Source organism: Mustela nigripes, chromosome 2, assembly GCF_022355385.1.
Source record: "Mustela nigripes isolate SB6536 chromosome 2, MUSNIG.SB6536, whole genome shotgun sequence".
NCBI classification, from domain to species: Eukaryota; Metazoa; Chordata; class Mammalia; order Carnivora; family Mustelidae; genus Mustela; species Mustela nigripes.
Window position 1 is genome coordinate 17,495,664 of NC_081558.1, and position 17,026 is coordinate 17,512,689.

General features: G+C 39.0%; 1 protein-coding gene across 3 annotated transcripts in view; it reads right to left on the reverse strand.

Annotated features, from left to right (window-relative positions):
* The window catches only part of SMARCC1 (SWI/SNF related, matrix associated, actin dependent regulator of chromatin subfamily c member 1), a 173,938-nt gene that overhangs the window by 103,785 nt on the left and 53,127 nt on the right, over positions 1 to 17,026 (reverse strand). For all 3 annotated transcript variants that reach the window (XM_059389606.1, XM_059389605.1, XM_059389607.1), the window contains exons 7-10: positions 15,159 to 15,228; positions 9,137 to 9,212; positions 4,569 to 4,694; positions 2,281 to 2,402 (exon numbers count right to left, since the gene is read on the reverse strand). In XM_059389606.1, the coding sequence (XP_059245589.1) occupies positions 2,281 to 2,402; positions 4,569 to 4,694; positions 9,137 to 9,212; positions 15,159 to 15,228 (394 nt within the window). The remainder of the gene's footprint in view (positions 1 to 2,280; positions 2,403 to 4,568; positions 4,695 to 9,136; positions 9,213 to 15,158; positions 15,229 to 17,026) is intronic.

Consider the following 17,026-nt stretch of genomic DNA (forward strand, 5'->3'; position numbering starts at 1 on the left):
TAAAACTTAAGAGTTTTTTAACTTCCCTAACAGCTTTTGTACACAGTACACAATGCTTCAGATAATCCTACCCTTCAAGAAATAACATGATTCTAGGGTAACCTGCTCAGCAGGGAGCCTGCTTCCCCCTCTCTCTTAAAAAGCATAAAAAGAAATAACATGATTCTGATGAATCATAGACCTGTACCACTGAGACAAATAATACATTATATGTTAATTTTAAAAATTAGGGGCGCCTGGGTGGCTCAGTGGGTTATAGCCTCTGCCTTTGGCTCAAGTCATGATCTCAGGGTCGTGGGATCCAGCCCCGCATCGGGCTCTCTGCTTGGCAGGGAGCCTGCTTCCCTCTCTCTCTCTGCCTGCCTCTCTGCCTGCTTGTGATCTCTCTCTCTCTGTGTCAAATAAATAAATTTAAAAAAAAAAAGATTTAAAAATTTAAAAAAAAAGAAAGAAAGAAATAACATGATTCGAGGCATGTTCTGGGTATAAAAAAACACTAATCTGGCTATAGGAAAAATTCAATAAAAGGAAGCTAAAGGAGAGAAGATGACAAGTAAATCTCTACAGTCTAGTCAACAGCCAGAAATTTAACAAATTTCTAGTTGCAGGAAAAGAAGAAATTTTGCATCTGTTATTTTCTAAGACTAAACTTAACCTCTTTGAAATTAAATTATAAAAAAATTCTGGGCAAGACAAGCTAAGCAAGCCAGGAATTAAGTATTTATTTAATATAAAATAATAAATGTTAAGTATTCCTGCCATTTATTAAGTACCTACTTCAGGCCAGACACTGTAAGGCAGGTCTTGAGTCTCACTTGATCCCTACAACAACCTATTCACCAGAAATTAGAATCCCCACTCAAGTAAGAGTCACTAACGCCCAAGTGTGAGGCCCTGAACAAGGCACTCTGCTAAACATGCAACAGGACAGGTTCATTTCTTCTACAAGTCATTCTGATCCCAAATGGGACCGGTGGTAAAATCAGAGAAAGAGACACTAACTATGGTGAATTTAATTTCTTAAACTCCTTACCAGCCACAATGCTCAACACATAATTAGAGAAAAGACTGGATTCAGGGTGCCTGGATATCAGATGGCCAACTCAGAAAGGAGGTAAGAAAAGGGAAGGAAAAATAGCGGAAGAGAAAAGAAGGATAAAGGGCCAAATAATCCATCCACCCTCAGACCTTGCTGCAGATGACGGAACACAGCTGGAAGGGTATAGCCACGGGACGCTGAGAGTCCAGCTTAGAATCTTGACTCCAAGGAAAAATCTCTATGTGACCTTGCAAGAGTTACCTCCCTATTCTGAACCTCAATCTCTATTTCTTAAAATAAAGATGCTTATGATACTTCAAAGATCCCTTTCAGTTTTAAATTCTGTACATGGTTTCCACTCTCATTAAGCTGGAGCCAAAATTCCAAACCAGAAGGCAAAGATTCATCCCCTTCCCATGGCTAGGACAGAGAGAGAAAAAATAGTTTCTCTCAGAATTTGACCACAGAATTGGAGTGGATATAGTTAAAATACAGATTAGTTACCACAGTATGTTTATGTGGAACACAGAGTTAAGTGTGTGTGTGTGTGTGTGTGTGTGCGCGCGCGCGAGAGAGAGAGAGCCAGAGAAAGAGAGAGAGAATATTATTCAGCCATAAAAAAAGAAGGAAATTCTGCTACTTGGGACAACACAGATAGACCTTGAGGCCATTTTGCTAGGTGGAATAACAGAGAAAAATGTATGATCTCTTTTATGTGGAATCCAAAAAAGAAAACAAAATGAAAAACACAAATTCACAGACACAGGAACATACTGGTGGCTGCCAAAGGTAGGCACTGGGGGAGAACGGAAAAGTTGGTGTAAGGTATAAACTTCCAGTTATAAAATAAATAAACCCTAGAGGTGTAATACAACATGGTGCCTACAGGTAACACAGCATCGTGCATTTGAAATTTGCTAGGAGAGCAGATCTTAGAAGGTCTCATCACAAGAAAAAAATCATAACTATGTGTGGTGCTGGATATAACCAGATTTATTATGGTTATTTCACTATTCATATCTACTTAAAAAAAGATTTTTGCACAGTGCCTTAGGATAAATACAACAAAAGATGGGTCATCAGATAACATCTGACAAGACAAGCTACCAGAGCAAAGACATCTACCAAGACAACGTAAGACAACTAACTTCCTTTCTGCGAAACTTCTGGTATAAATGTAAAAATCTGGAATGCCCTCTGCAGTTTGTTTTAATGCCTCTGAATCATGCTGCAGTACTTACCCCTTCTTTCCACTCTTCTTCCGGGATTCTGCGGGTGTAGGAGGCGGAGGGGAAGGCGAATGTTTCCTCTTTCGAGCATTAGCTGATGCTTTCCTATCTCTCCTCTCTGGACTTCTGACTGGCTAGGAAGAAGTAAATGGAAATAAATATCAGCCAGCTTTTCTGACTCCTCAGTTTCTACAAACCCTTGTCCAAAGATGAGCTTCACAAAGATAATACCAGAGCATCCCAGACCACCAGCAGTCAAGATTCTCTGACCTTCCATGTGACGTACCACCAATGGAAATATCAGAACCATCCCACCGGTATTCAAACTGCTACAAAACATACAACTAAAAACCGTTCCTATTCACCTTCTGCTTCCAATGGGAAAAGCATTTTCAACAACTACTGGAAAATACAAAATATATGCTATTTAATTACTGAAATACAATAATGACTGAATGAGCTTGGGAAAGTGCATCAGAAACAAGTCCTGACACATCAGTAAAAGGGACAGGAGAAAACTTTAGGACACAAAAGATGTTAAACAGGATTGCAATTTATGACTTAAAAGTCAATCTTAATAAAAGCACAAATATCCCTATTTGCAGATGGCATGATCTTTTATAAAGATAACCCTAAGGAATCTGCCAAAAAACTAGCAGAGCTAATGAGTTCAGTAGTTGTAGGATACACACTGAAATATCAAAGTCAACCTGTAGATGATAATTAGGGATTTAATAAAATAGACAATAAAGAATTAACACCTAAAATGCTCCGAAGTATTGTACCAGGGGTGCCAAAATAAAAAAAAATCAGAGATTAAAACATTAATTAAACATTCATCATCTCTGGTACCCTCAGACTCCTTACAACTGTTTCTTTTCAGAAGCTCGGTAGCATAAAATTGGAAATATGAGTCATCTTACAGGCCTATACACGAAGTTTTAAAGAAAATCTAAACTGTTCACACTGTACAGTAAGTCTGAAGTTAAACTTTTAAAAAGGGGTATTAAATGCATTTTTATAGAATCATCCTAAAAATAAGTGAATAATACAAAAGCCATCTAAATCTGAACAGAGATGGCTATGGAAAGGCCTCTTTAATAATGTGATAGAGAAGTTAGAATATGCTTAATGACAAAAAAGATTGGTTGGCACTGCACTAAGGGAAAGCAAATATGTAAGCATATGGGGGAGGGATGCTGAATAAAAAATAAACTTCAAGTCCAATTCCACAGCAAATAAGGACCAATTAAAAATGAAAGGCTATGAAAAAGACCCAGTTTTAAAATAATTTTCTTAAAAATAAATAACACACATTGTGTACCAAAGAGTTTTAGTTTAAAAAGTCTCAGGGCTGAAAACAGATAAGAAAGAATGGTATGGGGTGCCTGGGTGCCTCAGTGGGTTAAAGCCTCTGCCTTTGGCTCAGGTCATGATCTCAGGGTCCCGGGATCAAGCCCAAGGGGCTCGCTGCTCAGCAGAAGCCTGCTCCCCCCCCACCTCTGACTACTTGTGATGATCTCGTCTGTCAAATAAATAAATAAAATCTTAAAAAAAAAAAAAAAAAAAAAGAAGGGTACATTCTAAGTGAATAGTTAAAAGTATTTCTGTCTCAGAAATTTTTCAAAGAACTACAATACAAAGCAAAAAGCAAAAACCTGATGTGTTCCCAGTGAAAGGGAATAAGAATCTTTCCTAAACAGTCACCAGCCAACACCAACACATCTAACCCTTCTTCTCAGACTCCTTTCCCTCTGGGTGACACACCTACCTTTGCCGGCTGTGGCTTCTCAGGAACCACGTTAAAACTTCTGGTGGTTGGGCTTCTTAAAGGATTAAAGAGGAATAAATACCACATCATCCCACCTTTAAAAAGGGCTGAACTCTCCCGTTGAGGCCTATACAATGTACTAACTACTGTGTGTACAGTAACAAAGCTATTAAAAAATATTAAGACAAAATTAGTTTTCCCTTGAAAAGCCGACAACTAAATTAAAATTACCCCATAATAAATATTTGGCTCACAAAATTAAAATCAGACCTGGAAAACAAAATCATCTATACTAATGCCACACTGCATATGCCATTTTAAATCCTGATGACCCTCTAAGATCGTCAGGCCCCTTCTTTGGGAATGTCAGCCCCTGAGATGGCTATATGGCCATTTGGTAACTTTTCCATATACCTCACGAGTGATACACCTTGGACTGTATGTCAGAGCTTATTAGTGAAGATCTGACAACATTGAAGCCCAGAAAGAAGAAACATCAAGTGGAGAAAAATGATGCCAAACCAAATACCTCTTCATTCTTGGTAGAAATTCGCTGACGACAGCTCACGGGCTTCCGGTTCTCATCCACCTCATAATCCTCCTCATTCATCCATTCATTGAAAACATCAGTGTCCAAAATCCATTTCGCATGAACCTAAAACCACATTCAATCATGTGTATCTATATATAACAGCAAACCATTGCAGTTTTTAAAGTGTTCAAAATTAAAGGAGCTGATTTATTATTCTCAAATTAAAGCCTCAACTGCATAAAAGTTTAAAAACATGACACTGTAAGGGTACCTGAATAGCTTAGTTGCTTTAACTTCAGACTCTTGGTTTCGGCTCAGGTCATGATCTCGGGGTCCTGAATCAAGTCCTGCATCAGGCTCCGGAGCTCAGTGCAGAGTCTACTTGTCATGCCCTGATCCCAACCCCTCCCCACCCCCCATCACTTGCTCTCGAGCACGCAAGTACTCTCTCACTCCCTAACAAATAAATAAATAAAATCTAAAAATATATATATATTAAAAACCCAACCATGAGACTATTAAAGTCCTGTAAATGTCAACTTAACCATTTCTAACTTTTATTCCATGTTACTGCATATAGTAAGAAAGCATCATTGGTTTTTGCAAAGACTGATGTTTTAATAACTAAGACCCTTAAATTTGATAATCATATCATTCGTTTTTATTTCACCTTTATCTAGGTATAACTGTAAAATAAAATTCTAAAGATATTCAAAGTCTACATTATGATGATTTGATATTGAGAAAGGATCCTGCCATCTAGTTAACTGGCACATCTATCACCATACCTACTTAACTTGTTTAAGTATGAGAACATTTAAGTTCTGTTCTCTTAGCAAATTCCAATTATACAATGCAGTGTCATCAACTCTAATCACCATGTTTCACATTAGATCTTCAGACAATTCTCCCAACTGCAAGTTGGTGGCTTTTTACCAACTTCTTACTTCTCCTAGCCCTCCTCACCGGCAACCGTTTCACTACTGATTTCTAGGCTTTTTTTGTTTTCCTTAAAGATTCCATATAAAAGCAGTATCATGCAGGATGTATCCTTCTCCATTTGGCTTATTTCACTAATCATTTCATCTTTATCCTGATGAAAACCACTGAAAAAACATTCAACAGCAACAGGCCACTCAAAGCCACAGGCCTAGTCCATTGCTCTAGGCAGGAAGAATGGCTCCCTTTAGGCATTCAACAAAATTCAAAGGAATGATGAACAAGGACATTTACACAGACCGATCATCAGACCTATCACCTCACCCTGTCAAGTACGCAGGTGCTCTGCGGAAACCTTTCAGGGATAGCAACAGTTGGGGAGTGAAAAATTGAGAGTCAGATTCAGGATTCTTCTAAGCCCTTTACATGGCAACTTCTCTTGCTTTTTTGTTAATGTTTCTGAGTAAGAATTTTGAAAAATGATGGGTTCTCTGAATGTTGTATAGATATAGATATTGAAACCACAGACCTAGCCTACATATTCCTATTATCCAACAGAATTTTTCAAAGGCCATACACTAGAATTTAGGACTAGACAACCCTTCCCTGCATAGACAAATAGGAAACAATTTCAGCACCAATATAATTAAGGATTAAGTTACTGGCCACTGAAAAATTAGAACTCCATAAGCCCACATTGGTTAACAGAGGAATAAAAAAATTAAATGAGAGGAAAGGAAGGACTCTTGCTTATACAACTCTGAAAGCCAACTTGTAATTGTGGAGGCAAGACTGGAATGGAAAATTATCACTGTGCAATCATCAAAGAAAAGACTGGTTCAGGCAAGAATTTCAAGTGGATGCTAAATCTGGGCAACGGATAGAGGATTTTGATGAGAAGCAGGATATCTGTATGGCCTAAAAGAATCTCTTACAGATTGCTTATAAATTGCAAGTGGGAAAAAAAGGAACTATATAGGAGAGCCAAGAGAACACACCATAACTGGGTACCAGCATCACCAACAAGCAGCAGATGGACACAACATGCTTCCCACTATGACGCCCTGAGGACGACACAACATCACTTATGCAATATTCTGACTAGAATGCATAATCTAATTTAACCATGAAAAAAGATCACAATTTCAAATGAAAAACATCCCTTTCAAATTCAAAAATGTCAAAAGAGGCAAGGAAGCACTGGGTAACATTTCAGATTAAGGGAAACTAAAGAGACAGGACATTTGAATACAACAGCTGCTATTCAACGGTATTCTATACTAGAAAATATGCTACGAAAACCATTATTGGGTCTTGTGGCAAAACTGGAATACAGATAGTAGGTTAGCATATTGGGTCAATGTTAAATTTTACTGAAGTTGGTAAATGCAAAGTGCTTATGAACGAGACTCTCTTATTCTTAGGAAACAGAAACATGTTTTAGACTAAAGACCATAGTATATATATCTTTATCTCAAAAGGTTAAGAATAAAAATTGTAAATACATAAACACATGGAATAAAAGTCATAAATCAAAATGGGAGTAAAATGTAAACAGGCAAATCTGGATAAAGGGTATAAAGGTGTGCCACCTACTATTCTTATTCTTGCAAGTTAAGTTTGAAATTATTTCCAAATAAAAAGGTTTCAAAAAAGTCTAATTTTCGTTAATTCCATTTTCCTCATATGAAATTTGAAGCTTGAAGCTAAGTCTTTCTGAAGGTCACAGAATTCAAAATAGGGTGAATCAGGTCTCACATCTAATATTTTGATTCAATTTAGTATCAGTATACTCAGTATACTACATAAAGCAGTCAATAAAAACTATGTATAATTACCACTGCTCATGGAAAGGATGAGAGCTCCCTGCAGAAATACTGAATCCAGGACTAGGATATGGAATTACAAAAAGACTTTGGAACATCTCTTTGTCCCAGAAATAGGAAGTATGCAAAATGAATCAAGTAATACCAAAAGGTCACAGGAGACAGCTTAAAGGAGCTCCCACTGGCCAAAAGTGGACAATTCATCAGAAAGAAGAATGGCGATCGTGTCACTCCTCCACACCGCAAAACACAGATACAACAGGCACATGTAGAGGGAGAAAGGAAAGCTCATTCCCACTGCAAAATGTCAATTACAGATGGAATGGATAGAGTGAGGAAACCACTAGTAATAACTAATTCAGCCAGGAAGGAAATTATTAATGGGACAAATTTAATGAAGAAAAGGATATTCATATAATCTCAAAATATTTCTTTGTAAGGTATTTTTAATTTCAATGAGAAAAATGGTAATGCTACAATGGGAAAACCAGGCAGACTGTACCTTAACAAACATCAGCCATAATGGGGAAAATTGAAATACATGCCTCCTGATATAAGGCACTGAGAAGTAATTACTCAAAATCACTTAAGCAGTTTTGCAGCCAAAAGGGCATAGTTTAAATATAATAATTAGGAAATATTCACGCACACTCAAATTCAAAGACATTCAGGGACTCAGTAGGTTAAGCATCTGCCTTCAGTTCAGGTCATGATCCCAAGATCCTGGGATCGAGTCTCTCATTGGGTTCCCTACTCTGCGGAGAGCCTTTTTCTCTCTCCCTCTCTGTCTGCCGCTCCCCCCTTGTGCTCGCTCTCTGACAGATCAGTAGAATCTTTTAAATAAAAATTCCTTTACCAAAAAAAAGGCATTCTAGGGGCGCCTGGGTGGCTCAGTGGGTTAGGCCGCTGCCTTCGGCTCGGGTCGTGATCTCAGGGTCCTGGGATCGGGTCCTGCATCGGGCTCTCTGCTCGGCAGGGAGCCTGCTTCCCTCTCTCTCTCTCTGCCTGCCTCTCCATCTACTTGTGATCTCTGTCAAATAAATAAATGGAATCTTAAAAAAAAAAAAAGGCATTCTAAAACAAACATCAAAATCTAACCTATACTTTTCAAAAATGCCAGAATCACAGAATAAAAAGAAAGGCTGGAAGTTCCACATTAAGGTAGACTAAAAAGATCTGACAACTGAATGCAGTGTGTGCTCCTGAAACGGATCCTGATCAGGGAAGAGACTTAATATCAAACTTACACCACTAAGACAATTGGTGCAAATGGAATACGGGCTCTGTATCAGGTATTAATCTTGTTTCAAGAATAAAATCCTGAAATTATTAACACTAGGGGAACCTGGAAGAAGAGTAGAAAGTCGCATTTTGTTTTATCTTGTTCTAGCAACTTTCAGAATTATTTCCACGTTAAAAGTCGAAAAATCAGAGTTGACGCATGGACTCTTACCACTGTAATAGAAATGACTAACGAGGGCTGTTTCATCATAAGAGGTAGGCAGGCATGGCTTCCAGCCTTCCTCGGTGACACCACCGATGTTCGACTGCACTCCTCCTGCTCCTCTCTCAACCACCCTAAACCACAATGTAACCGGACTCTGGGGTCTCCTCAAACTCCACTGCAAACACTGCTGCTAAGACCTAGATAATGAGTTCTCTGTGGCTATGGACAGCTTAAAAGGATGACAAGAAAAGAAGATCCTTATTCTGTATTTCTTGAAGCACTGTTGTGGAAAAAAGCTGAGAAAAACTACTATGTTATATAAGAATAAATTTTTTTAAAAAAGGATTTCTCACCTTCCACGGCTTTTCTGGAATTGGTGGATCTTCAATTTCCGCATCAACATCATTACTATGGACCCAAGTATCATAGCTGCAAAGGAAATGAAAAAAGAAAAAACAGGTTAGAAGCCAAATTCATTCACTAAAAAGACCTTTTATAAAAAGGTAAAACTATATTTTAAAAATACTTTTAGGATCAAGAAATAGCAGTATCTCACATACTTTTGTCTCTGCCACTCTGACAAGAAAACTCTTCTGTAGAGGTCTATAGTGATCCTGACACTGTTAAGTCCGAAGTTCAAGCCTCAGTGTGCAGAATTTTAATGAGGAGATGGCTCTCCTCAGAGCATTTCCCTCACTTGGCCTCCAAGACAACACTATCATCTGCTGTTTCTTCTAGCCACCAGCCTTTCCCCAGCATGCATGGCCAGTTTCTCTTCTTCTCCCAAACCTCTTCAACAGTAGAAGGCCCCAGGTTTGGTTTGCAAAGAATCCTCTTATCTACTCATTCTCTTGATCTCATGCAGCTTCAAATATATACTCATCTGTCTCTTCTTTGAATGCTGGACTCAGGCATCCAAATGCCAAGTCCATATTTCCCCTTACATGTTCAAAAAGGCTTTCAAAACTAACATACTCAAAATTCAACAAGCAATGCCATCCTTATCCCAAAAATACACCCTAGCCAATCATACCCATCTCAGTAAATGCCAACTCCGTCTTTCCAAAAATGGAGGATTTGCTCTGGCCAAAATCTCTGGAGACATCCCTGACTTCACTCTCAATCACATCCTACAATCCAACCATTAATGCCTTCTACAGTTCATTCCATCTTCAAAATATACACAGAATCTACTTCTCACCCTTCTACTTATGCCCAAAGTCCAAGTCCATTTATCACAAAGCAACCAAAGTGTTCCTTTTGTTTGCTTTGTTTTGTTTTTAAAGATTTTATTTATTTGACAGAGAGACATGAGAGAGAGCGAGCACAAGCAGGGGGAGCAGCAGGCAGAGGGAGAAGCAGGCTTCCCACCTGAGCAGGGAGCCCAATCCTGGGTTTGATCTCAGGGCCCTGGAATCATGACCTGAGCTGAAGGCAGACACTTAATGACTGAGCCACCCAGGCGCCCCTGAAGTGATCCCTTTGAAAATCAAGTCTCGGGGCGCCTGGGTAGCTCAGGGGGTTAAAGCCTCTGCCTTCCGCTCAGGTCATGATCCCAGGGTCCTAGGATGGAGTCCCGCATCGGGCTCTCTGCTCAGCAGGAAGCCCGCTTCCTCCTCTCTCTGCCTGCCTCTCTGCCTACCTGTGATCTCTGTCAAATAAAAAACAAATAAAATCTTTTTTAAATAAATAAATAAATAAATAAATAAAAGAAAATCAAGTCTGTCTATATTATCATTACGCAAAACCTTCCAACAACTCCCACCTCACTCAAAGAGCCAGAATCCTTATAGTGAATTGCCAAGGACTCACGAGCTAGTACTATGACTGCCACTCCGACCCCTCGTAATCCTCTCCCCTCACTTACATTTCAATCAAGCTACATGAGCTTCACGGCATTCTTAAAAAATGCCACATAGTGGCCACTTCAAGCCCTTTATAGAGATTCTTTGCTACCCAGATATTATATATGGCCCACCCTTCATATATTCACACCTCTTTCCTCAAAGGTTCTCTCTGCACCCCCACCCCTAGCTCCTCCACAATTTTGAGGTAAGCATGACATTACCTACCTACTCTGTCAATGCTACTATACTGGCCAATAAATTATTGTAGAAGCAAGGAATATCTAAGTTAAATACAAGTATGGTAACAAGCACTGGCTCCCTGCAGCCACTACTCAGAAGTCAGTTCAAAAGCATTTGGAACAGGGGCGCCTGGGTGGCTCAGTGGGTTAAAGCCTCTGCCTTCAGCTCAGGTCATGATCTCAGGGTCCTGGGATCAAGCCCCGCATCAGGCTCTCTGCTCAGCAGGGAGCCTGCTTCCCCTCCTTCTCTCTCTGCTTGCTTCTCTGCCTACTTGTGATCTCTGTCAAATAAATTAATTAATTAATTTTTTTAAAAAAAGCATTTGGAACAAGCACAGCTCTATATGTCTATTAATAACACTTGGTAAGTTTTCTAGGAACACTTAAAACATGAGCTGGAGAAAAAAAAGATCCTTTGCTAAGTTATAAATTGTAGCAGGTAAAGGTAACAATGGTGAGCAAGCAAATGAAAACTTTACATTCTCTAAAATTCTTGAGTACAAAAATGTCACAGAGGTAGAAGTGAGGGCCAAACTCCCCCTCACCCCGGGTTTCATATTCTGCACTACAGTTACCCGTGGTCAAATGTGGTTGAAAGCCGATGGTCCTCCTTCTGACCGCAGAAGCCTAATGCAACATCACAGTGCCCACACCACTCACTGCGCTTCATCACCACACAGGCATTTCATCATCTCACATCATCACAAGAAGGGTGAGTACAGTACAATAAAGTATTTTAAGAGAGAGACCACATTCACCATAACTTCCCTTAAACTATACTGTTGCAACTGTTCTATTTTATTATTAGTTATTGCTGTTCATCTTACTGCACCTAATAAATTTGTACGTTTAGGAAAAAATAGTACGTAGGGTTCAGTACTATCTATGGTTTCAGGCATACACTGGGGGTCTTTAAAATGAATCCCTCATAGATAAAGGGTGTGTGGGGACTGCTACATAGTTAATAAAGAATGTGAACAGGCCTTGAAAAGACAAGACTTAAACCAGCCCCTGTATCTTTTCTGCAACATAAAGAAAAGCTTAGCAAACAGGCTAACATGTTTTTACTGTGTTATTTTAAAATTTATTTCAACTGTATACTTATGAAGCTAGTCATTATAAATTTGAGTTTCCATCTAAATGTTTCAAAGGGCAAACTCATTTCCTTTAAGGGTTTCTATAATATTGAAAGGTTTGCTTAATAGTGCCAAGGACTCAGGCACCTGGGTGGCTCAGTGGGTTAAGCCTCTGCCTTCGGCTCAGATCATGATCTCAGGGTCCTGGGATCGAGCCCCAGGTCGGGCTCTCTGCTCAGGGGGGAGCCTGCTTCTCCCCCTTTCTCTGCCTACCTCTCTGCCTACTTGTGATCTATCTCTCTCTGTCAAATAAATAAGTAACATTAAAAAAAAAAAATAGTGCCAAAGACTACTTGACACCTCAAGACTAGAAATGTTTTATAGAAAGCACTCGTTTAAATATTATTTTAAAATCTGTTAGTTCATTTAAAGTAATCAACTATAGGGGTGCCTGGTGGCTCAGTCCTTAAGTGTCTGCCTTTGGCTTGGGTCAGGACCCCAGGGTCCTGGGATCAAGCCCAGCATCGGGCTCCCTGCTTAGCAGGAAGCCTGCTTCTCCCTCTCCCAGAACTCCAGCTTATGTTCCCTCTCTTGCTGTGTCTCTGTCAAACAAATAAATAAAATCTTTTAAAACAAAACAAAACAAAACAAAAAATAAAAATGAAAAAATTACCAATAACAGCAAGCTGATTCAATTCTAATTAACTCAACCTGTATGAAAACTGTGCATATAATCTTAAAATTCTGAACAGATCTAAAGACACAGTTCCTTCTTTAAAAAATATATTGGTATTATGCTACATGAAATAACTCAATCAGAGAAAGACAATTATCCTATGATCTCACTTATATGTGGAATTTAAGAAACGAAACAGAGGATCATGGGGAAAGAGAAGAAAAAATAAAACAAGAAAATCAGGGAGGGAGACAAACCGTAAGAGACTTTTAATCATAGGAACAAACTGAGGGTTGCTGGAGAGGAGGGAGCTGGGGGCATGGGGTAACTGGGTGATAGACATTAATGAAGGCATGTAATGTAATGAGTACTGGATATTATGTGAGACTGATGAATCACTGAACTCTACCTCAGAAAACAGTAATACAATATATGTTAATTAACTGAATTTTAATTTTTAAAAATTAAAAAAAAATCTTTACAGGGATGCCTGGGCAGCCCAGTTGGATAAGCCTCTAACTGTTGGTTTCATTCAGCTCAGGTCATGATTTCAGGTTATAAACTCTAGCCCCGTGTCAGGCTCTGCACTCACTGTGGAGTCTGCTTGAGATTATCCTCGTCTGTCCCTCCTCCTGACGCTTTCTCTCTCTCTCTCTCTCGTCATATAAATAAATAAACCTTTAAAAAAATGTAAATCCTTGGGTGCCTGAGTCATGCAGCCGGTTAAGTGTCCGCCTTCGGCTCAGATCATGAGCCCAGGGTCCTGGGATCAAGCTCCACATTGGGCTCTGCTCAGCAGGGACCCTGCTTCTCCCCATCCCTCTGCCTGCTTATGCACTCTCTCTCTCTGTGTCAAATAAACAAAATCTTTCAAAAGATAGAGAAATAAATAAATAAACATCTTTACAAGTAAAATAAAGCTACTCAAATAGACTAACTTAAAAAGAGCACACAACCAGACATTATGGTTCATCATTAGATGACGGACACATATATACCCTCCATAAACTGAAATAGACTCTGAGCAACTCCAGATCCAACCACCAATTTAAAGGAAATACAGAGAATGGAGAAACGTTCCAATATACCACAGTGATGTCATTAAAAAAAAAAAGAAAGAAAAGAAAAAAGAAGAGGCGCCTGGGTGCCTCATTGGGTTGGGCCTCTGCCTTCGGCTTGGGTCATGATCTCAGTGTCCTGGGATCAGGCTCTCTGCTCAGTGGGGAGCCTGTTTCCCTCTCTCTGCCTGTTGCTCTGCCTACTTGCGATCTCTGTCAAATAAATAAATAAAATCTTTTAAAAAGAAGAAGAAGAAAAACCCACATTGTGGTAAACTCTACAGGACAAAGACCCTGGTTTCTTAAAAAATACAATGCATGTGGTCAGGTGAGTAGGGAAGACAGAGAACCTAGACACTGAAATCAATTAATCACAAAATGTTGTTGAATTCTACTTCCAACAAATATCAATCTATAAATTTATCATATGCATCACTTATATGACAATACTGACTAGCTAGATGATATAAAGAAATTTTGTTTTTAGATTTGACAATGATAATACCCTTACTATTTTTTTTTTAAGGTTTTATTTATTTATTTGACAGAGATCGCAAGTAGGCAGGGAGGCAGGCAGAGAGAGAGGAGGAAGCAGGCTCCCTGCCAAGCAGAGAGCCCAATGTGGGACTCAATCCCTGTACCCTGAGATCGGGACCTGAGCCAAAGGCAGAGGCTTAACCCACTGAGCCACCCAGACATCCCATACCCTTACTATTTTTTAAAAGAGGCGTTGTTTTTTAGAAATTTGCACTGAAATTATTTATTATTAAAATGTTATGTTTGGGATTTGCTTCTAATAATATGAGGAGGCTAAAAGTGGATAGGGGTTTAGGTGAAAGAAGACTGATCTGACATGGTCAGAATCTTCCCCACAGCTCCACAGTAGTTTTAAAAAGATGAAATTCACAGGTTACCCATATTTGTAAGTGTCCTACATAGGCATATTATCAATTTTAAAAGTACCAATATTTTCACCAACATCTAGTTCATATTTGTAATACTCTTTATCTATACTTAGAGAATGAAATACAGTATGAATTATGATTATCTCAAAGTAATAACAACGATAGGGAAATAAATTTCTGCCAAGTAGAAAAATTCTCTTTTAGACATAAAATAATTCATTCTTAATAGTATGGCATGAAGATTTTTTGAAGAAACAAAATGAAACAGTCATAAAATACTAGAGAGACAAATTCCTTTCTTGAAGGTAACAAATCTAGATTAGCAGGCAAATATATTGAAGGGATGTTTTGCCAAATGCAGCAAACATATCAGTTTATTAAGATAAATAAAGTCTTGGGACTTTGAATTGAATTCTATAACTTCAATAAGAAAAATCAGTAAGACTCAAAAAAGTGAAATCAAACACTGAAGCAAACAAAGTTGTCACTATTAAGAATATGAAACTATACATAAGTAACTGTGGCTTACACTAAAAAAAAAATCTTTGAAGATCTCAGGACATGTCTACATTACCTGTCTGGGTAAAACCCCCAATGCACTAACACCTGCTTATCTTTTCTCATCACCGGTCTCAACCATTCTTCTGAAAGGGAAAAAGAAAATACTTTAGTCAAGCTAACAAAATAAATCAATAAACTATTATTTAGACTTAATTTCTACTTAGAGCTTGTAAGCCCCCCCAAAACATTTTCTCACAATTGAACATTTTACCTATCTTATTAAGGGAAAGTTTTCCACCCATGTATTTAGAATTACTGAAGCGTAGGCCCATTATTCATTACTCTTGGCAAATCCAACTGTCCACTGTGGTAACATATTCCCTTCCCTCCACCCACCTGACTGTGTGTCTACAATTCCATCCAAATCATAATCACTATATTCTTTACTACCACATTTCCAAGTAAATTCTCTGCTCCCTTTTTCTGTTAGGCTTTGGAATTACTAGACATTTTTCAAGATGTAAGTCACGCTTCATATCCTGGAGAGTTTTACCATATACTCTTCCTCCTTTAAATTCAATTTCTCTGGTATCTTAGAGCACTTCACAGACTGCTACATCAAACTTTTACGGTTTTCCTTATTTTTTAATGGCATCCTACCTGTAAATTTAGCCCTGCCAACAATAGTGTAAGCAGTATGATCATATCAGGTATTTTTATTTTGAATTTCCTTACCAAAGATAGGTATAAACTTATACAGATTTATAGGATAATCCTTATTGATCTGAATCATAGTTGTATTATATCTACATTTTAGTACTTGTTAGGAGGTGTTTCTTTAGTAGTCTAAATTTAGCTTAGCAAACTTGTCTCTAGTGCGCAGAGGAAATTAATAAAGTAAGCCCCTTAAAACCCAAGAAACAGCAAAATAGAAAAGCTTAAGCAAAACTGGCTAAGTAAAAGTGGCTTTTCATTGCCAATTTCAACAAGAAATCATCCCAGCTTCACTAACTAAAGGCATAAAAGCCCACATGCTTATGTTTTGCTTTGGTATTTAGGTTTTATTTGAAGTAGTCTCCACATCCAGTGTGAGGCTCAAACTCACCACCCAGAGATCAAGAGTTGTGTGCTCTACTGACTGAGCAACCAGATGACCCCAGCCTGTGTGCTTTTTCTTTTTTCTTTTTTTTTTTTTTTAAGATTTTATTTATTTATCTGACAGACAGAGATCACAAGTAGGCCAAGAGGGGCTGCGGGGAGCAGGTTCCCCTCTGAGCAGAGAGCCCAATGTGGGGCTCAATCCCAGGACCCTGAGAACATGGCCTAAGCCAAAGGCAGAGGCTTAACCCACTAAGCCACCCAGGTGCCCCCACTGTGTTCTTTTTCAAGAATCCAACTGTTCACCTTAATATCTTGAGAGAAAGTGAACAGGAAGAAATCAAGCCCGGATCCTTAAGCTGATATCCCAAAATGGCCAAGGAAAGGAGGAGGAGCAAGATGACAGAGGAGTAGGAGACCTAAATTTTGTCTGGTCCCAGGAATTCAGCTAAAGTTATCAGACTATTCTGAACACCTACAAACAAGAGAACAAAGAAAATAATAGCAGCAATTCTATGAACGGAAAAGAGACCACTTCTGGAAGGTAGGATGTGTGAAGTGAATCCAAGACAATATTTGGGAAAACAGACCATGGCAGGGGTGGGGCGCAAGGACGGGGGACAGGGAAAGGATGGGACCCTCCGTCAGCTGGCTCCCAGCAAGTGACAGCAGTGGAGCACAACTCTTACAAGGTGGCTCCACTGAGACGCCATTTCAGTGGCTGAGCAGGGAGGTTGGGGTGGAATCCTCACTGGGACTGTGTGGTCTCAGAACCCTCAGGAGTCACAGAAAGACCAGGGGTGTCTGAATTGTGGCAGAGCTCCCAGTTATCAGAGCAGGGAA